The sequence below is a fragment of the Mirounga angustirostris genome, unplaced genomic scaffold (assembly GCF_029215605.1).
Source record: "Mirounga angustirostris isolate CCGP_5_RB_7025 unplaced genomic scaffold, mMirAng1.0.hap1 SCAF_10, whole genome shotgun sequence".
Lineage (NCBI taxonomy): Eukaryota > Metazoa > Chordata > Mammalia > Carnivora > Phocidae > Mirounga > Mirounga angustirostris.
This window is the reverse complement of record NW_026991718.1, coordinates 137,396,708-137,418,148: the sequence shown is the minus strand read 5'-3', so window position 1 is coordinate 137,418,148 and position 21,441 is coordinate 137,396,708. Positions and strand designations below refer to the sequence as shown.

Sequence of the window (21,441 nt, the reverse complement as noted above, 5' to 3'; positions counted from 1 at the left end):
GGTTCCTCGGCACGGAGAAGAACCTGGCAGCCCAGGCTCTGGCTGTGCAGAAAAAAGTTCCCATGGTGGGCCCAGGGCTGCTCTCCCAGAAGGGCCTCCTGGCCAGGCTGGTCTCGCCACTATCTGGGAGCTTGGATTTCAGGGATTCACCGTCCCCTGAGAGGAGGGGCTCCCTGGGCCTAAACTGTTTGTGGAAACAACGTGGTTGACGCCGAGCAGCTCCTTCCCCCGGGAGTCTGGAATTCGGGCGCTCGCCAGCCAGGGGTGCTTACGTGACTGGCCCCCAGCAGAAGCCCTGGGCGCTGGGCCTCTGGCGAGCTTCCCAGGAGACACCATTTCTCATGTGGCCTCAGCTCGTTCTGGGGCAATTAGCCTGGGGAGGGGTTCTGGAAGCCGGGCCTGGTCTCCCAGACTCCTCCGCAGGCTTTTCCTTTTACTGATTTTGCTGTGTGTCCTTGGGCTGCAATAGGGCACAGCGTGGGTGTGGCTCTCCCTGAGTCCGGGGAGTGTGCCTAGTGACTCCCCCAGCCTGGGGGTGGTCTAGGATGCCCACACAGCTGCCATCACCGTCCCCCAAATCCAGCAGAGCCAGCCCTTCCTTGTTTCTCTCCAGATGTCTCCAAACTTGTCTCGTTCCCACTCTCTTAGGGGCTGCTTTCCTTTTCCTCTGTAACCTGCCCTGTGGCGTCTGTCCCTCTGTGGCCTTCTTCCTTCCCTAGCCCATTCATGGACACACCACGAACCCATGGGGACCCCTGACCTGTACCTTTGCCCTGAGCTGCTCTGGTCAGTGCCCCCACCTCCCATGCCAACCTGTTTTGGGGAGCTTCTCCCAACCTGAGCCTCCCCCCTCTGTCCCAGGCTCCTGGTACTCACGGGGTCCACTGCTTATCGGAAATGTAGCAGAACATGAGGCGCCGCACGTGGTAGGGCAGCCAGCAGACCACAAAGGCGATGACCACAGCCCCTGAGACACAGAGAGACATGGGTCCTGTTCTGTGCACAGAGACTTAACACTGTTAAAATGTCAGTGCTACTACTGGGTATTTACCCCAAAGATACAAAAGTAGGGATCTGAAGGGGTACGTGCACCCCGATGTTTATAGCAGCAATGTCCACAATAGCCAAACTGTGGAAAGAGCCAAGATGTCCATCGACAGATGAATGGATAAAGAAGAGGTGGTATATATATACAATGGAATATTATGCAGCCATCAAAAGGAATGAGATCTTGCCATTTGCAACGACATGGATGGAACTGGAGGGTATTATGTTGAGTGAAATAAGTCAAACAGAGAAAGACATGTATCATATGATCTCACTGATATGAGGAATTCTTAATTGCAGGAAACAAACTGAGGGTTGCTGGAGTGGGGGGTGGGGTGGGAGGGATGGGGTGACTGGGTGATAGACACTGGGGAGGGTATGTGCTCTGGTAAGCGCTGTGGATTGTGCAAGACTATTGAATCTCAGATCTGTACCTCTGAAAAAAATAATGCAATATATGTTAAGGGAAAAAAAAGAAGAAGAAGGTAGCAGGAGTGGAAGAATGAAGGGGAAATCGGAGGGGGAGACGAACCATGAGAGACGATGGACTCTGAGAAACAAACTGAGGGTTCTAGAGGGGAGGGGGGTGGGAGGATGGGTTAGCCCGGTGATGGGTATTAAAGAGGGCACGTTCTGCATGGAGCACTGGGTGTTATGCACAAACAATGAATCATGGAACACTTCATCTAAAACTAATGATGTAATGTATGGGGATTAACATAACAATAAAAAAAAATGTCAGTGACCGGGGCGCCTGGGTGGCTCAGCCGTTAAGCATCTGCCTTCAGCTCAGGTCGTGATCCCAGGGTCCTGGGATCGAGCCCCGCATCGGGCTCCCTGCTCCGCAGGAAGCCTGCTTCTCCCTCTCCCACTCCCCCTGCTTGTGTTCCCTCTCTCACTGTCTCTCTCTCTGTCAAATAAATAAATAAAATCTTAAAAAAAAAAAGTCCGTGCTACCCACAATTACAGACTCCATGCAACCTCTCTCAAAATGCTGATGACCTTTTTTGCTGAAATAGAAAAACCCATCTTAAGATTCATGTGGAGTCTTGAGGGGTGCCTGAAACAATCTTGAGAAGGAAGGACAAAGCTGGAGGACTCTCGTGTCCTGATTTCAAAACTTAACACCAAGCTGCAGTAGTCAAAACAGTGTGCCATTGGCCTAAAGACAAACATAGAGACCATGGGACAGACAGAAATAACCCTCACAGATATGGGCACATGATTTCCTAGAAGGCTGCTCAGACCATTGTACTGGAAACAATACGGGGAAAACGGGACAGCCACGTGCAGAAGAAGGAAGCTGGACCCCTACCTCACACCTTACACAGAATTAGCTCAAAATGGATCAAAGATCTAAATGGAGGAGTTAAGAGTACAAAATTCTTAGAGGAAAATGACGGGCACCAACTTGACAACACTGGATCTGGCAGTAACTTCTTGGATATAGGACCAAAGGCACAGACAACAAAAGGAAAAGCAGATGCTCCAGACTACATAAAAATTAACAAACTATGCATCAAAGGACACAGTCAACAGAGCGAATGGGTAACACGCAGAACAGGAGAAAGTATTTGCATCACACATTTGATCAGGGATTAATATCCAGGACACACAGAAAATGAAAATTCAATAGCAAAAATCAAACAACCCAATTACACACTTAAAAATGGGCAAAGAACTTAAACAGACATTTCTCCAAAGAAGATCACAAATGGTTAATCAGCACATGAAAAAGGGCTCAACATCACTCATCATGTGATAAATGCAAACCAAATCCACACTAGGATACCATCTCACACCCAGGATGACTATTATAAAAAATAACAAACAAACCCCAAACCCTGAGAAAATGGTGATTTTTGGTGCGGATGTGGAGAAATGAGAACCTTCCTGCATGGTTGGTGGGAATGCAAAATTGTATATCCACTTTGGGAAACAGTATGGAAATTCTTCAAAAAATTAAAAGTAGAATTACCATATGATCTAGCAATTCTACTCCTGAGTATAGTCCCCAAAGCATTGAAAGCAGGGACTCAACCAGATGTTTGTACGCCCATAGCACTGTTCACGATGGCCAAACGGCAGAAGCAACCTGGGTGTCCACCCACACCGGACAGATAAATACAGTCTATCCAGACTCTGGAGTATACTCAGCCTTAAGAAGAAAGGACATTCTGACACCTGCCGCGACGTGGATGAAACTTAAGGACATCATGCTCAGAGACATAAGCCAGGCACAAAAAGACGATCCCACTTGCCTGAGGCCCCTAGAATAGCCCATAGAGACAGCGAGGAAGGGGTGGTTGTCAGGCGCTGGGGAAGAGTGGCTCGGGAGTTAGTGTTTCATGGGGACAGAGTTTCAGTTGTGTAAGATGAAAAGGTTCTGGAGACTGATGGTATGAATGTGCGTAATACCACTGAATGGACACTTAAAAATGGTCAAGATCATAAATTGTATGCTAAGTGCATTTTACCACAGTGAAAAAGAAAGCAATAAAAAAGCCAACCACTTGGGAAAACCTGGGGCTGGCTGGGCGGTCCTGGTGCAAAGAGAAGCTCGTCCCTGAGATGAGGCATCCCCATCTTGGGACATGGGGCGAACCTGCAGGAGGAGCTTGGTTTTGAGGCCCTGGCCCCTTGGCAGCTGCCCTGACTCCACAGGCCCAGGAGACCCAGCCTGTGGGAGGCCCCATGATGGGAGGGCTTCCTGCTGGCCGCAGTAGGAGATGGGTTGGTGGCACGGGGATGTTCCAGGAAGCCTGTCCCTGACACAGCAGAAGCAAAGGCTGTGACCCTGACCCCTGAACACAGCCTGTTGGCCACTGGCCACGAGGCTACTGTGGCCCGAGGAACGCTCTTAGCAATACTATTATAATGATTAATGCTGAAATGGCAAGACTTTGGAAATATTAGGCTAAATTAATTATTTAAATGAATTTTATCTATTTCTTTTTACTTTTAAAAATGTGGTTACTAGGGGCACCTGGGTGGCTCAGTCATTAGGCGTCTGCCTTCGGCTCAGGTCATGATCCCAGGGTCCTGGGATCGAGCCCCGCATCGGGCTCCCTGCTCGGCAGGAGGCCTGCTTCTCCCTCCCGCACTCCCCCTGCTTGTGTTCCCTCTCTCGCTGTCTCTCTCTGTCAAATAAATAAATAAAATCTTAAAAACGAAAACAAAAACGTGGCTACTAGACCATTTAACATTATGTGGGGCACTCGTGTCATATTCTTATTGGGTAGTGCTGCTCTGGACCTCTTTCTTCCAAGAAACAGTGGCCGCTGAGGGACAGGCAGCCTGGGGCAGAGGCCCAGAGGCCTGCCTGCTGGGGTGAGGGTGACAGCAACTGGGAGGGCTGCTGGGAGGCACAAGGGAGGTGGTCGCGGTTGGGGAGGGGGTTGGGTCAGGCGGGACTGCCTTCAGCAGCAGGGGGCAGGGTGTTTTGAGAAAGAGCATCCTCTGGATGGCTCCTCAAGGATGCCATCTCTGGGCACAGGCCAGGCCCAGGAACCCACACATGGAGCACCACAACCCACATGAGCACAAGCTCCACCCTGCGCCCTCCTGCAGTGGGGGCTGGCTTGGGATCTTTGTAAGGGTTGGTCTTCAGGATTCCCTATTAGAATGTGGGTCACAGTGCAGAGGGGCTGCACTTCAGGGCTCTCCAGGTCCCTGACTGCCTGGCACACATGGTAGCCCCCATCTCTGCTGCTCCATGTCTGTGTGAGGAAGCTGCCTGACCCAGAGTCCATGCTCAGGAGACTTGTTGAATCAGTGAATGGATGAGTCGTAGGATGGATGAATGGATGGATGGATGGATGGAAAGAAGGATGGATGAGTGGATAGATGGGTGGATGGGTGGACGGATGGATGGGATGGATGGATGGGTGAATGGATGGATGGGTGGATGGGTAGATAGATGGGTGGATGGGTGGATGGGTGAGTGGATGGGTGGATGGATGAGTGGATGGGTGGATGGGTGGATGGATGGATGGAAGGATGGATGGATTGTGGATAGATGGATGGAAGAATGGATAGATGGATGGAAGAATAGATAGGTAGATGGATGAGTGGATGGATGGAAGGATGGATGGGTGGATGAGTCAATGGGTGGATGGGATGGATGGATGGATGGGTGGGTGGGTGGATGGGTGGATGGGATGGATGGATGGGTGAGTGGGTGGATGGGTGGGTGGATGAGTGGATGGGTCAATGGGTGGATGGATGGATGGATGAGTGGATGGCTGATGGATGGATGGAAGGATGGTTGGGTGGGTGAATAGGTAGATGAGTGGGTGGAGTAAAGAACACTGATCCCTGGGTGGAGCCAGACTTCTGAGTCTCTGCTGGGACTACTCCATTTCCTGGGTCTTAAACTTTGCCCTGTTTGGTGGTGTGAGGCTTGCCGCTATGCTGGCCTCTGGCTGCTACCCACCCCGGAGGGCCCAGAGGTTACGTACGTAAGACCCGGACGCCATGCCGCAGGGCTTGGACCCTGCCAGGCTCGATGGACATGCTGAATGAGCTGTGCTGGTCCCCAACCGTGCACACCTGGCCCTGCTCAGCTGCCTGGCGGACCATGACGGTCAGCTTGTTGGCGATGATGGTGTTCAGGATGGAGATGACCACCATGGGGAACAAAAAGGACATGAAGGTATTAATCTGCAGAGAGACAGAGAAGGACAGCTGTTAGGCTGGTGTGTAGGGGACATCACCCTGCTGCCTGCCCCACCAAGCCGGGACATGGAGTATGGAAGGTGCTTGGTCTTTTGGGGCAGACTGGCAGATGCACACTCCATTTTCTGCCTGTTTCCCACCCACCCCTGGCTCAGAAGTGGTTCACAGACTCTCTGCCACCTCAGTGAGCCCCTTTGCACAGGGTCCAGCCTACAGTGTGGACTACACTCTGGCGTGCCCCACGGATGGTGTGGACTACACTCTGGCATGTCCTAGCTGTGGTGAAGGGCTGGGGCTCTGTGTTCCCAGGTCTGGACACGATGTGTCATGGTTGCAGTCCCCAAGCCCCAGGCTCTCCTCTAGGATGGCCAAGCCCAGCATCCCTCATGTATATGGACAGTTCATGTTTGGACAAACATGTAAGACTCCTCCTCCTGCCCCACCCCATTGCCTCTCAGCTCATCGAAAACAGCTTCTTACGAGCACCTCTAACTTCGACGTCATTTGCATCTGGGGAAACCGGGCCTCAGACAGGCCAAGGGGCTGGACTACACTTGACTGGGCCCTGCCAGGACCCCAGGCTGAGAACAATCCCTGCAGCCCCTCTGCAGGGGTGGCTGTGATGGGCGATGGGGAACAGGACTCCCCCGGGGGCAGTCCTAAAACTGGCATCACCGAATAAAATCTTTAAAAAAAAAAAGGGGGCGCCTGGGTGGCTTAGTCAGTAAGCGTCTGTCTTCGGCTCAGGCCATGATCCCAGGGTCCTGGGATCAAGCCCAGCATCGGGCTCCCTGCTCCACGGGAAGCCTGCTTCTCCCTCTCCCAGTCCCCCTTCTTGTGTTCCCTCTCTCGCTGTGTCTCTCTGTCAAATAAATAAATAAAATCTTCAAACAAAACAAAACAACAACAACAACAAAAACTGGCATCACCTCCTGGGGCAATGGACTAACAGCGTCGAGTGGCTCTTTATTCTTCCTGACGTTCCGCTGTCTGGTGCCCCTTGCTCCCTGGCAGGGGCAGCATGGCCTCAGCCATGCCAGGAGGCAGCGGGGCCTGTCCCTGCATCTGCTAAGCTGCTCCACATGCTCGTTTTGAACTTCAGGTTCACAGAGGTTTTTGTTTGTACTTGGAGAGGCTGCGTGAATGGGCTCCGGCCTGGCGGCTGCGATTTCCCTAGAAAGTTCCACGGGTCTGCACCTGGGGCTCCCTGGGCTCCAGGCGGCCCCTCCTGCCACCTCCTGACCCAGTCCACCTGCAGCCCGAGGGTCCTCAATCGTACGACAGAGATGGTCTCTGCAGGGTGAGGACGGCCGCACCTCCGTCCTGCTCACACAGGCAGAGGCCCGCGACGCCCAGCAGCCACCAAGTTGCGGGCAGGTTCGCTCTGCGGCCCCCTTGGCGGTCGGGCGTCTGTGCAGAACAGGGCAGACTCACATGCCTGCCCCCTTGAGGGCGCTGAGGCCTCCAGCTGAGGCCTCCAGGGGTCCTGCCCACCTCCACAGTGCTCCAGGCCCCACCTGGGAGATCACAAGGCCTTCCAGGAGGCGGTGGCCTAAGGATTATCTTCAGTTCCACCTGAACAAGGCTCTGCTGAACGGGAGGATGCACAGGCCAGAGAAAGGCCACCCAGGCCCTCGGGAAGGGGCCTTTCCACACCCGCTGGCCCCGGGTGCCCATCACCCACTGCCTGCCTGCAGGGGTTCCCGCCAGCGCCCCCGCCAGGCATCCTTCGCTCCTGCGTCTGCCGAGCTTGGGAGGCAGGTTCCCTCTGGGGCCCCTTCCCGCGTCCCTTGGTTTCTCTGCTGTTTGCAGCTCACCTTCCGCAGGACGGGGAGGGGCTCACACGGCAGAGAGGCCGCTCCAGGAGGGTTTCTGAGGCTGTGGCTGGGCTGGAGGCTGGGCAGGGTGGCAGCAGGACGCCGGGCCTGGGCCCAGGAGACAAACAGTTCCCTGCGAGTCACCTCAACCCGGTACAGTTTAAACCGAACAAATGTATCCAACACAGATTTCAAATGTCAAAGCATTCAGGACACCACACCTCGCTGAGCACAGGCAGTTGAAACTTCCCCCTCGGGGGCCAGGTGGGGGCTGTAAGCAGTGGGCCGGGGCCCAGCTCATGGCCTGTGGGGTCCGGGCGGAGGCCCCAGTGGCCCCCCCGCTGGAGGAGGGCTAGGCCCTTGCTGCTGAAGTCCGGAGTGAGGAGCGGCCTCACCCGGGCGGGCCTGCCCTGATCACAGGCTTGGGCCAGCACCGGCTGCCAGAGGGTGGAATGCCCTTTCCTCCGTGGCCCCCACCCCTCCAGCCTGGAGACCGAGACTGAATCTGGATCGTGGGGGCCCCAGGGACACACCCGACCCTCAGGTCTTGCCTTCTCTTGCCGAAGCTCACGGCATGGATGGGGGCTCCTTCCTGCACTCTACCCCCCACTTCTGGGAACCGGGGAGCAGCCTGCCCTCTCACAACGAGCAAACAGGACCACGTCCCATGAGCCTCGTGCACAATCTCTGCGAATGCTGCAGATGTTACCACAGGAGAGCAGGAAGGCTCGGGTGCGGGAAGCCAGGGCCTCCCCAGACAGACAGGTGCAGACGTGGGCTCTGTGCCCGGTCTACGCATTTGTCCCAGTAACACGTAAGACCTGGGAACAGACAGGCTGATTCTAAAATTCAAATTGAAACAAATAATGTAAGAACAGCCAGGGAAGTTCTGGAAAGGAAGAGCGATGGGTCAGTACCAGACGGGGAGGCATCAACTTACCAAACCCACTTACCAACGACCCGACACACGAAACAGAGACTCTGAGAACGGTTTGGCACAAATAGATGGATGGACAGAGAGATGGGCGGCACAGAGAGAGGCCAGAAATGGCGCCCAAGGAGGCAAAGTGCAGCGTCTAAGCAAGAGGGAGAAGGTGGGTGACCGCCTGCAAAGCTAGGGCCTGCGGCCTCTGCGCCCTTCCCGGGACCTCCCCTCTGCTTCCCTGAAACTGTCCACCCTCTACCCAGCGGCCCACCCTCCAGCAGGCCTTTTATTCAGGAAAAAGACACGACCTTTTTGTCCTGCTGAGCCCGCAGGGGTGAGGGAAGATGCCTTTGTAATCTTTGGTAGCATTTTCCCACCTTGCGGGGAGACCTGCCCAGGATGAAGCCCGAGTGGGAGGACGGTACCCATGGCGTTGCTCGAGCTCCTGGATCCAGCCGTTTGCAGCCATTGCTCCCAGACTTTCAGTTTTTCTTGAGCAAAATAAAGGTTTCTTTGTTCCCCTTAAGACAACCTGAATTGGTTCCCGAAACTTGTACCTGAACTCACAGAGATCCCACACCAAAAAAATCCGATGGAGCAAAGATTAAAATCTAGAAATTAAGGCCAGAAAACTACTAGAAGAATTGTGGAAATCTTACTTTTCATCACGTATACTAAACTGTTGGAGTTTGAGAAATAAAGTCATTCAGGCGCTGCTATGAAGTTTTGCCATAAAAAAATCAATGATGGAAAAAAATCAATTTTCTCAGCCCTGGGAGAAATTCCTGTCCTACCTCGCCTCCAGACATCCCCGTGACCCGGCCCCGGCCCCGGGCCCTCTGCCTCATTCTCCCTTCAGACTGAGCGGCTTCGGGGTGGACCCAGACAGCCCTGCAGGAAGCGGATTCCAGAGCTGGAGCCTCCAGAGGCCCCCCCATCCCAGTGCCTGTCCTCCATCCCCGTGGCCCTGACTGACCGCTGGGCGAGCTCTGACCACAGCAGGCAGCCTGCCTGGGGGTGGACAGGTCTTCCGAGAGCCAGGCCCTGAGTTTGGGTGCTGCCCTGCCTCCTTCCTTCCCTCCCCTGCCTCTGGGCTCCACAGCCCAGGCCAGAGTGGGAAACTCCTGAGGCGGGCGGGGGTCCAGGAAGCAAGGGCGCCTGGGGGGGTTGGGTATGGGGTGGGGGGTGTGCACCTTGGCCTCAGACAGACCTGGTTGTCCACTGGCTGTGAGCTGTGCCTTTGGGCAGTTCCAGAATGGCCCCTCAGACTCAAGCTTTCTCATTCGGAAAGGGGGACAGTACAGATGCTCAGCTGAGTGCTGCAAGCTTGGTCCGTCCTCAGGGGTGCCCAGAATGTTACTGGGAGAGCCGAGGAAGCCAGGTGGGTGGGCTTTAGCGTGGGGACTGCGCCAGGATACACCGAGCCACCAGCATGGCCAGTGCTGTCTGGGGACTCGGGGACGGTCTCTGACCCCAGCAGTGGGCACCTCATCGGGGGATGGAGCGCAGCCGTGAAGCAATAGAGAGAAGGTGTGCATTAGGGCCAGCAGGTCTGCCGGGAAGGGAGGGCTGACCCCCCGTCCTGGGCGATGCACATGGCAGGCTGGCAAGCAGGTGAGGGGCACCACGGTGGGTGCAGCGAGCCTAGCCCGGCCCCGGGCCCTCGGTCGGCGAGGGGGTCCTCCACTGAGACCCCTCTCCTTCCACCTTCCAAAGGCCTACTCCCACTTGCTCACTTCCCCTGAAGAACAACCTTTTGTTTTGTACAGCAGCCCATTTCTCTCTACTTCATCCCGTGTGTTAAATAAAGAGACGGGCCCTGGGCTCACACTGCTTCCAGGCTCAACACCCAGCCTGCGGTGTGTGGGAAGGCACAATGCACAGCTGGGTTCGGCTTCTTGTCCAAACTCCCCAAGTCAGAGACTGCGGGGACCTCCTTGGCTGGCTGGGCAGACGAGCAGCCCCAGCTAGGCCCAGGTTCACGGGTGACCCAGGTCAGACTTCAGGTGGAACAGAACCCTCCTCAGACCCAGCAAATATGGCAAAAGAGCAAAGACCCACCACGCTCCGCCCTCGTCAGTCGCTGCAAAGCAGGAACAGCGAGGTAAGTCATTCCAGAGTCCTCGTGTGTCACCATCCCTCAGAGCAGCCTTGCTTGATGAGCGAAAACCCAGCAACAGCACAGGGCCCACCCTTCAGGCTGGCCGGAAGCCATGGCGCATCCACACCATGAGCCACTCTGTTGGCTCAGGAATGAGACCGACTGGGCATGCCAGGGTACTGGTTGGGTGAAGAAAGCAAGCACAGAGGCGCTAGGGTGAGGTAAGGAGACCATTCCCAGGAGGGAACACCAACAAAGGCCAACACGGGCTGCCTCGTGGGGGAGGGCTGGAGGCTGGGAGGCCCCTGTCCCCTCCTGAACTGAGGGCACAAGAATGGAATACATGGGACATGTGGTTTGCTTCTACATCCTGTGACAGGGGCCAGTGGTCCTTGCCCCCATGGTCACATGAAAATCACACGTGCTCCTCCAGGACTGGGAAGGGCTGGAGGCATAAGGGACCAGATCTCAGTGGCTATGTCCTCATTTCGGGGTGGGCCAGAGATAAGAAAAGGGTCTCTCAAGGTGACACAGTCCAGAATTTCCCATTCCTCATCTAACAAGCACCTTGACACTCCAGACGCTGCTGGGATCCAGAATTCAAAAGATCTGCCACCCAGCAGGGACACCTACCCGTGGGCATGCATCTGGAAAACAGGACAGACCAGCGCTGAGCTGCACACCGCTCTGTGGGTCAGTGCTGGCCACAGGCCTGAGCTTCTGGGGAGGAACTGCTGACATTTTTGAGCCAACGGGTGGAAGACCAGGGGAGAAGATGGGGTGTGTGTGACTTGGAGAGGCCATGCGAGTCATGTTTAGTGTCTGAAAGGCCACCACAGGGAGGAGGACTCCATGGGTCAGGTGCCTGCTTCAGGCTATAGATCTCGACCCAACACCATCCATCCCACCACTGCTAGCTCTAATAAGCAGATGTTGGCTCAATATAAAAAGGACATTTTGAGCCCCTCTAACTTCCCCTTTCTAGCTGATACAGACTTTAGCTAAGCATGAACGGAATGCTTGTCATGAGCCAGATAGCAAGCTCAGTGCTCTGCAGGTACTTCATCAAATACGCCCATCGAATTAAGAAGGTAGAAGCTATTGGTATTCTCACTTTACAGAAGAAGCAACCCAGATCCAGCTATGAGCCCAGAACCAGTCTGACCCACAGCTGGAGTGCTCACCTCCCACATCACGGGGCCGTTTTATAGGCAGGGAGCAGATGAAAGGAACATGCATCCCCTGGGTAAGGGCAAGAGCCAGACTGGGGTACGAGGACCTCATCCTCATCAGTGAAGCTTTGCTGGACACATGCCCTGCCCTCAACTGCCCAGAGAGGACACTGTTTTGGGGTGACTGTGAATTTCTGAGAACGACTGTTACTCCAAAGCTCATGACTCCTTGGTGATCTCTCAGGGCTGAACCTCTGTCCATTTCTCTCTCTTTTCTTTCTTTTTTTTTTTTTTAAAGATTTTATTTATTTAACAGAGAGAGACATAGCGAGAGCAGGAACACAAGCAGAGGAAGTGGGAGCGGGAGAAGCAGGCTTCCCGCAGAGCGGGAAGCCCGATGTGGGAATCGATCCCAGGACCCTGGGATCATGACCTGAGCCGAAGGCAGACGCTTAACGACTGAGCCACCCAGGCGCCCTCTCTCTCTTTTCTTTGATCTATCTTCTGCTCCACCGTGGTCCCCATGCTCCTCTAGGGCTTGGATCTTCTGGGAGAAGTTGGACCAGAGTTACTGGGGACTCACAGGGAGGGAATGATCCAGCCTAGGAAGCTGGGGGTTCAGCACCATGGTCAGAGCCACCAAAGCCAGTGGCTGCACTGGGGACCTGGGGTGGGGTAGACCTGGGGGGGAGGCCAGGGGTGAGGGGCTGAGGTGGGTGGACCTTGGCTGGCTGGGGTGGGGGCCCTGGGGGGATCCCAAGCCAGCTAGGAGTAGGCGCCATCAGGAACACTCCACCCCATCTCTAGACCCTTCCTGTCCTGATGAGGGGCAGGTGAGCACCTGTAACCTGTGTGGGAGGCGCCCCCCCACCCCTTCCGCTGCTCCTGCAGTCTGAGAGTGAACCTGGAGAAACAGACCCTCCCCCCCCCCCCCCCACCCCGGAGCCACATCCTGTCTGCTCCTGGCTGTGCTGGCACCAGCTGGGCTGCTGGGAGACCCTCAATCGGATTAGGGAAATAGCCTTCCCAATTTGCCTGTCCCTTCCTGGGGACAGGGAGGCATCCTCCAGGAGGAGCAGGACGGCCCCTCCCCGGGCAGCACACAGGAGGGGCACCGGGGGCCTGGCCTTGGCTCAGAGGTGGGGGACTCATTAGCCTCACGGCAGCTGGGGTGGGGAGCTGCCTGTCGGTCGTGCCAGCCCCTCTCGAAACCACACGGAGGCCATCATCTGTGTGGTGCAGCAAGCTGTCAGGGGTGTGGGCTGAAGGCCTGTTTGCCATGTTTTCAAATATCTGTTGGCTAAAAAGCCCATGAGGATGTTCAAATCAGTGGGACATCTGCTAAGTAGCAACACACGGGTTTTAAAAATCCTTGACAAGGACAGGCGGCAGAGTAGTGAGCCGTGAGCAGGTGTGGGGCCATCTGACCCGGCAGCATGGCCCCCGCTTTTGTGGCTGACAGAATGTGGGCAGGAAGGTGCCTTAGTGGTCACCTAACACACGGAGACCATGGTCCACGAGGGGTGTGCCCGGCTCTCGTCTCTATCTGCACCTCACACCATGACGGCGACTGTTTTCTTGCAGGATGGCTCCCAGTTTGTAAGAATTAAAATAGGAGCTGAATTTGACCAGGTTTGCTACGCCTTTTGTGTGCGTTTTTCTAATGTGTAGGGCATTAATTTGACTCTGAGGGATTACATGTGGTGCCAACTCCACACAGAGTATTCTGGAGACTTTGCATGTGCCTTTGACAGAGATCGAAGCATCAAAGTTCTGCTCCACACCAGGAAAACATGGGGACCTGTACTCGATCGAGACCCCGGGTGGGGTGGGGGGGCCACGCACGGATGCCAGGGGGAGAGTTTCCGGGGAGTTCAGCAGGCCCCTCAGCTGTGCCTGGCGTGGGGTTCGGAGACACGGGGAGCTCACGTGCTGTAGGGCGGAGAGTTCGAGCCCAAGCTGGAACAGGCATCGACAGCACCTCAGCACCATGGTCAGGAGAGCCGTCCCCCCCTCCGCCCTGCTCTCCGTGCTCCCGGCACCACTGGCAGATGAACCTGCACCCCACAACCTTCAGTGTTTTCTGCCACATAATTGTGTGGGCAGTTCAGCAAATATCCTGTTCCTTCCCAATTTCGAATTACCATCCCCCAGCAGAGTTGGCCACTGTGCTCCTGTGGACATCTGGTATGTGCCCAGCGTCTCTGCTCCTTTCAATAGAATTAGTGCTCTGTCCCTGCTTTAGGTGAATCTGATTATGGCGGACCCAGAGTGGCATGGCCGGTGTGAGGGAGGAGGGCTGGGAGCGGCCACCCACACCCCCAAGCCCAACTAGGGCTGCGCGTGGTTCTTGTTTCTCCCCAAGCTGACCAGCTTCTGGGCCTGGCGGGGGCCCCCATGCTCTGGCTTCCCTCCCAGCAGCGATACTTCACGCTCCCTCAGCCAGGGGTTCTCCGGGGCCTCCACCCGGGACAGCTGTGACCTCAGAAATGGTGGTGGGGTCCCCCCCAGCCCCACTCCGCAAGTGCCTGGCTATAGGTCTTAGCTAAGTAAGCAGGAACGCCGGCGCCCAGTTACCCCAAAGCAGGCCCCCAACGACCATTCTTCCTTCCGTGCCTGAGAGAACATGGCCACGTGACCAACGGGGTCCTACTCCACTTCCCTCCTTTTAGCCACGGACTCTGAAACAGTAAATAGGCCTGGTGGACGTGCCGTCCTCCGTGCCAGAGAGGGCCGCTGTACATACTGAAGAGCAAGGCAGCCAGGATTTGGGCCGGGCCAGGCTCAGGCTGGGCCTGTTTCTTGTCTGTAAAGAAGGGGGTGGGCTGGTCCCAGGAATGGGGACGGTCCAGGCTGGGCATGGCTCGAGGACCAGGGCAAATGTGGTCTGTGGCCTCCAGCTCCCGTGGACAGAAGGGCAGCTTGCCGGAAGGACCCCGCTGCCCTGGGCCGTGGATGCCTGGCAGGGTTGGCGCTCTGAGCCCACGAGAGCCACAGGGGCTGATTGGCTCCAGGGAAGCCTCACTGTCCCGAGAGCCGAGACACGCGGCAGGAGGGTTTGCCGAGACCTTGCCAGTATCCCACTCGTGGGCCAGCAGCCTTCTTTCTCTTGCAGTGGCAGCTGAGGCTGTGTAAGGGGACCAGGCTGTGGGTGGGGCCTCCCTGTGCTCAGGCTGTCAGCTGGACACAGGCCCAGGACGGCGGCTTCCTCCCGGCTCATGAGCCACAGGCTGGAGCAGCCTGCCCCGGAGTCTCCTCTTGGAATGTCTCTGCACCCAGGGCTGTCCCTCCCTTGTGTCTACGCACACCCTCCTGGGTTCACTAGCCCACCCTCCGTCCTCTGAATGCACCTTGTCTGCCCGTCACGAGCATTTATTGAGCACCTGCTGTATGCAGGGCACTCTGCACAGACGGAGGTGGGTGTGGAGGACAGGTGAACACACAGGACTCAGCGGTGAGCATGAGGCAGTCTGGTGGGGACAGGGGCCGTTTTCTGGAGGAGGAATCTTTATGCAGGGTCCTGAGAGATGGGGGGCACGAATGGGCGGGAGAAAGGAGGGGGGCCTCAGGAGCCCACAGGGGCTGGGCGGGGTCACATCACGGAAGGCCATCGTGGAAGCAAGAGGAGGGGCTGAAGAAGGTGGGTGGAGCCCGGGGGCAAGCTCTCCCGGGCCCGGAGAGCGGCCATGGCGGCCTGTGTTAGGGTGGTGTCCACGGGGATGGACGCAGTGGATGGCTGGGAGAAACCGGGGGGCTGCGGCAGGACCCAGGGATGGGTGGCTGTGGGGGTATGGCAGGGAAGAGGCAGTCAGCGTGAGGCCAAGAGGGGACCCCGGGGAGACTCAGCCTCTCAGGCCATACAGGAGGCTGGCTGCACTGCGGCGGCTGGTCTCCTCCTGCTTTAACAACCCCCATGCGGGCGTCTTCACTCTAAGGCCCTCCCAGGTTAGAGGTCCTCCCTCATGGCCTCCTCCAACCCAAGGTGAGTCTCTTCCTGTGCGAATACCTCAGCAGAGAGGCTTTCCCTGGCATCGGACAAGCCGGTCTTCCCGGAGGCCTTGCCCCTGGAGCCGTCTGCAGGCTGTCAGCGTCCGTCCGCCGCAGTGACTCCCATACGAGGCGTTCATGAAATAGGATTTGTTCTGCCCAAGCAGGAGTCAGAGAAAACCGCAGCTGCCCTCCCAGCCGAGCCTGGACAAGCGGGAGGATGTGGGCAGAGGTGGGCAGAGGGCGCGAACTCACTGCCTCCCTTTGCCACTGCGACGTGCGCTGGGCACCCCGACAGGCTGTGGCCGCAGGGGATCCTGTCCTGCTCCCGCCGTTGCTGACACACCTCCTGCTATGGACGCAGGTGCCAACCGCGGCCTCCGGGAGGTCCGTTCCAGGTGTGTGGCGGTCTGGGGGCCTTTACCCAGGCTCCTTCGGGGCGATCTGCTGCTGCCCTGTCGATCTCGGCCCCTAGCGATCCCGGTGAGATGAATTTTCTCTGGCGGCTTCGGCCTCGGCCTCCCGGGGCACCGGCTTCCCGTGCCGGCCATGCCGGGGGGCAGAGCGCACTCGCAGGTGCTGATGTGGTCACTGTGAGGCGGTCGGTGCCGGAGGTCTCAGCTTCCTGCGGCCAGTCTGTGGCTCTCCCAGCGAATTCAGCCATAGGGAGACAAAGTCTCACCGACACAGAAGCTACAGGGGAAAACCCACAGCTCTGCGGGGACTCAGTGGGGACAGAGCGTTCTTACAACTGGAAAAACGACTTCGAGGCCGCCCTCTGGGCTGTGAGACATCTGATCAACGTGACTGTTTCTGCACAAGCCCCAGGGTCCGGCCCTCTGTGCCTGCTCTGTCCCCAGACCGGCTGCCACTGGCCCCCACACGCCCCGAGGTGGCACACTTGCCCACCCGCATCTTTGCCATCCTCGGGAACTCCTGGGGTCCTGAGAGCCGGCCTTCTTAATTGTCACAGGCAGCCCTGGCCTTGTGGTGTCCTCTTGGGGCCAAGCGCTCCTCTAGACATCCCAGGCCATGACGCAACTGTCATGGGTCCCTCCACTAACAAGACTGTGCCATGAGCTTGTGAGCCGGTGGCCCAGGGAGGAGGGTCCTCCGAGACCGCTGACGGCTTCCCGCACCCTGGACACACACCTTTTGCAATGTGGCCGGCCCCTCCTCCCACGAAGACACAGAGTCCGTGGCCCACGCCCTTGCTGGCCTGGCTCTGACCTGAGCCAGGCCTCACGTCTCCCGCTCTCACTCCCCCAGAATGCGGCTACCACAACGTGAGGAAACCCTGATTTGTCTCCCGGACAGCGAGGCCTAGGCCAGAGCCAGCCCAACCCGCAGACAGGTGAGTGAGGCCGTCTCGGACTCATCCGGGCCCGTGGATGAGTCATCACCAGAGGACAGCAGCCACGGAAGTGAGCCCAGCTCAGACCAGCCGAAGGGGCACCGCAACGTCACTGTTGGAGCCAACAAGCTCGGGCTGCTTCGTTACACAGCAGGGACTAGCTGGGGCACTGCCCCACCCCCACATTTGCTCTTCGGAGAGAAACACCCCTGGTGTAAGTAAAACACACCCCCTCCCCAGGGGCTGACAAGGGGCCCGAGGAGGCGGGAGGAAGCAGGGGATCGCAGCTGACTGCGCTGTCCTACCCCAGAATCTGGGGGCTGGTTTTGTGAAGATGACTCATGGCACTTGCGCTGTGTCACCTCCCCCCCCGGTGGTGCCACACAGCCGGGGGAGGGGCACGAAGGAGGACAGGGGACGGTTTTCCTTCGTTTTTATTTCCTGTGAAGAGAGGCTCATCCATGGCTCTGACTTCCTGAAGAAGCAGCAACATGTCATTAAACCTTGAAAGAGGAGAGCCAGCTCTCTGCTGGTGGGTCAAACTCAAGTGCGCAATCCAACACATGTGAGCCCCGGGCAGCCGAGCCCAGGGCAGGGGGACGGGTGGGCCTGGGGTTTGCTGATGTCTAAGGGGGATCTTCCCTCAGTCCCTACAATCAGCAAATGTTGGTTCATGCACATGGCTTTTGTCATGTGCGTTTGTGTGTCCGTGTGTACATGGGTATCTGAGTGTTTCTGTGTGTGTACACGTGTGTATGCATGCACGTGCTGGGACTGTGTATGTGTGCGTGTCTCTGGGTGTGTGTGTGTGTGTGTGTGTGTGTGCTTAGCTCCCATACGTGTTCCTGTTTTGCTTCGGCTCATGCAGAACCAGGGAAATGCGTCACGATGGTGAGGGGCCTGGGGGCCTCGGCCTCCCGCCTTCATCCTGTTGCCCTCCAGATTCTGAGCAGAGACCCTGCCTCCTGAACCAGGCTACCGCCGAAGGTACGTGTTTCAGAACACACTTTCCCCGCAGTGAACACGTGAGCTTTTGTAATCATGCTGGTTTCTGTTGAGGGACGAACACCTGCAGATCGGGGGGATAAGGGCCAGGCTCTGAAAACCAGGCTCTGTGGTCAGGAGAGCGGTTGAACACGGGTCCAAATCTGGGTGCAGACCAGACCCCTGTCAAGAAAACTGAACCCAAAACAGGAATTGGTTGGAGCCCCAGTTCTTGGGCAAACCCTCCCCCCATTCGCAATCCCAGCTGGGGCCGCCTGGCTCCACTCACAGCCTCACAGGCCCCCGCCCGGCGTTCTGTCCCCTGTCCATCCCGTGCATTTCCTCTTTCACCCTCTGACGCCAGCCTTAGGGGTGTACTTGCCTCACGTGACCCGGAGGGGAGCAAACCTGCCACAGACTGAAGCGTGTGTCCCCCAGATTCATATGCTGGAATCTAGCTCCCAAGGACATGGTGTAAGGAGGTGGGGCCTTCGGGGGTGATTAGGTCACGAGGGTGAAGCCCCCATGATGGGATGGGTGTCCAGGGAGCTCTTGTGCCCCTTCCACCGCGTGAAGACACGGCGAGAAGCCGTCATCACGATCAGGAAGTTGGGCTCTCGCCAGCCACCGGGTCCACTGGTGATCTCGCCTTGGACCTCAGCCTCCAGAGCTGTGGAGGCTCCAACGTGTGTCTGTTGTCGAGAAGCCCCCAGTCTCTGTTGGAACAGCTAGAGCGGATGGATGGATGGAGTGGCTAGAGCGGACGGACGGAGCAGATGGGCAGAGTGGCTAGAGCGGACGGACGGAGTGGCTAGAGTGGACGGATGGAGCAGACGGACGGAGCAGACAGACGGAGTGGCTAGAGCGGACGGACGGAGTGGCTAGAGCAGACGGACGGAGCAGATGGGCAGAGTGGCTAGAGCGGACGGATGGAGTGGCTAGAGTGGACGGATGGAGCAGACGGACGGAGCAGACGGACGGAGTGGCTAGAGCGGACGGACGGAGCAGACGGACGGAGTGGCTAGAGTGGACGGATGGAGCAGACGGACAGAGTGGCTAGAGCAGACGGACGGAGTGGCTAGAGCGGACGGACGGAGCAGATGGGCAGAGTGGCTAGAGCGGACGGATGGAGTGGCTAGAGTGGACGGATGGAGCGGACGGACGGAGCAGACGGACGGAGTGGCTAGAGCGGACAGACGGAGCAGATGGACAGAGTGGCTAGAGCAGACGGACGGAGTGGCTAGAGCGGATGGACGGAGCAGATGGACAGAGTGGCTAGAGCAGACGGACGGAGTGGCTAGAGCGGACGGATGGAGCAGACGGACGGAGTGGCTAGAGCGGACGGATGGAGCAGACGGACGGAGTGGCTAGAGCGGACGGACGGAGCAGATGGAGACAGCTCCGAGTGGTTGTGCGCCTGCCAACAGAGCTGTCTCAGTGCCTGCCTGGGAAGCACGGGGCATGGGGGCCGCTGTCCCCCATGCAGGATGGAGGCCGCCCGTGGAGGTCCCCCCGCCTCGTGGGGAGGCTGTTCCCTGAGCCGGCATCTCATCCTGGGGCCACTCCCGCTGAGTTTTACCTCCTTCCTAATAAGGTGTTTGTCACAAAGACACAATTGGTACGTTTGTTGCACTTGGGAGCGTTTCAAGTAACACTGGGGTCTTTGTTGCCGAGCGGGGATCTAGCTGATGCGCCGCCTCCATGGAGAGCACGGAGGCATTGGCTCTGTCCCTGCCTGGTGCTGCCCCAGGTGCCCACCTCTTCCACCTGCCGCCATGATGGCGATCTGCCTAACTGCCCAGGGCTGGCCGGGGTGCAGGACGGTTGGCAGCTCTAGGTGCGGACAGGACCATGTGGGGACAGGCTGATCTCTCTGGCACAGACGGAGACGGGCTCGTCCTCTCTCCTGGGCTCCCGGGCGAGCCGATCCAGTGTGGCCTGAGCGCCCAGGTAGGAGTGGGACAGGCTGGACGGAGAGCTCGCATTTCTTCTGGTCGGCACACGGCTGTTTGCGACAGGACATGTGCGTGTTGCTGCCCCCACCATAGTTGGCTGCGTGGGGACAGAGTCTGTCCCCCGCGAGCCACTGAAGGGCTTCCTGTGTGAACGGACAGCGATGAAGGGCTGTCCGCTCGGGCCCCTGTGACAAAGAGCCACAGCCCGAGTGGCTTACAAAGAACACAGCTGTGGACACTGGGGTCTGAGATGAGGGCTCTGGTTATGGACGGCCCCCTGCTTGTGCCCTCACAGGGCCCAAAGGGGACGAGGGGACTCTGGCCTCTTCCTATAGGGGCGCTAACCCCATCACAGGAGCTCCACCCCCACGGCCTGATCACCTCCCAGAGGCCCCACCTCCTGATACCATCACCCAGTGGGGGGGGTTTAGAGTTTCAACAGATGATTTCGAGGATGGGGAGAGAGAAGCGCAGCCCCCTGGCCCCCAGGTCACCCCCAAAACAGGATGTGCGCACAGGACATTTAAAATGGCCCATGAAAGAGTTGTGCCAGGAACTGAAGCCCTCCTGTAAGAACAAAGGGGCAGGAAGCCCCTTCGCAAAACACGGTAAGCACGTCAGGGGGCCCAGGACAGCCTGAACTTGGGGTCATGCCTTCTGGGAACAGCGCTGGCCTTCTCTGCATCCCCCACGGAGCAGTGAGTGACCAGGGCCGAGTGCGCCAGAGGTTTTGCAGGGCTGGGAGGCCCCCACGGTGTGCACCCGGGAAGGTACCCTCCACTCTTGCCCCATCACCCCCCAGTCTCAGAAATGAACCAGAGTTATGCCAAGGAGCTAAGCCCCGAGGACAGGATGCTGGGGAGCGCCAGGGATAAGCACAGACGTGACATCAGATGGACCTGATTCTCGGCCACTTGAGGCTGTGTGTCTGACCAAATGGCGTCCCCTCCGGAAGTCTCCTGATCCGTATGTGGGGACAGTCTGAGGAGCCCCCAGCCCAGAGGGTGGCCGTGAGGGTCAGAGTTAGCTCTGAAAACCATCACCAGTGGCCTGAGCCATTCCGTGTGGGCGGCCGCAGGGCTCTCCCGCGATAATATGTCAATGACACGTCTGCCACAATCATGTCTGCTCGGCCAGTTCAGAACTCCCCTCGTCAAGAGTGTGGTCCGAGGGCGGTGGCCCCTGTGGCCTGGCTTCCCGACCTGGGGCGCTGCAACGGAGCGAGGGACCAAGGACCGCGGGGAGCCTTGGCAGGGCCACTCTGCTCGCAGCCCGCTGAGAGGGGCGGGGGTGCGCCTCCCCCGGAGCCGGCTGCTTCCCACCCCCTAATTAGCGTTAGCGATGTCCCCCCAGAGCTATGACTCTGAAGGAGCCTCCTGCCGGCCGCCTTCCAAGGACCGAGGAGGCCGCTCCCCTGTTACA

At 57.8% G+C, this 21,441-nt stretch overlaps 1 protein-coding gene across 2 annotated transcripts in view; it reads right to left on the bottom strand.

Annotated features, from left to right (window-relative positions):
* NTSR1 (neurotensin receptor 1) overlaps positions 1-21,441 on the bottom strand; it is a 49,230-nt gene that overhangs the window by 5,473 nt on the left and 22,316 nt on the right. The window contains exons 2-3 of one of the 2 annotated variants that reach the window (XM_045883905.2): positions 5,508-5,709; positions 877-967 (exon numbers count right to left, since the gene is read on the bottom strand). In XM_045883905.2, the coding sequence (XP_045739861.1) occupies positions 877-967; positions 5,508-5,709 (293 nt within the window). Of the gene's footprint in view, positions 1-876; positions 968-5,507; positions 5,710-21,441 lie in introns of those variants that run through there. The other variant, XR_010405950.1, reaches the window with a different exon arrangement.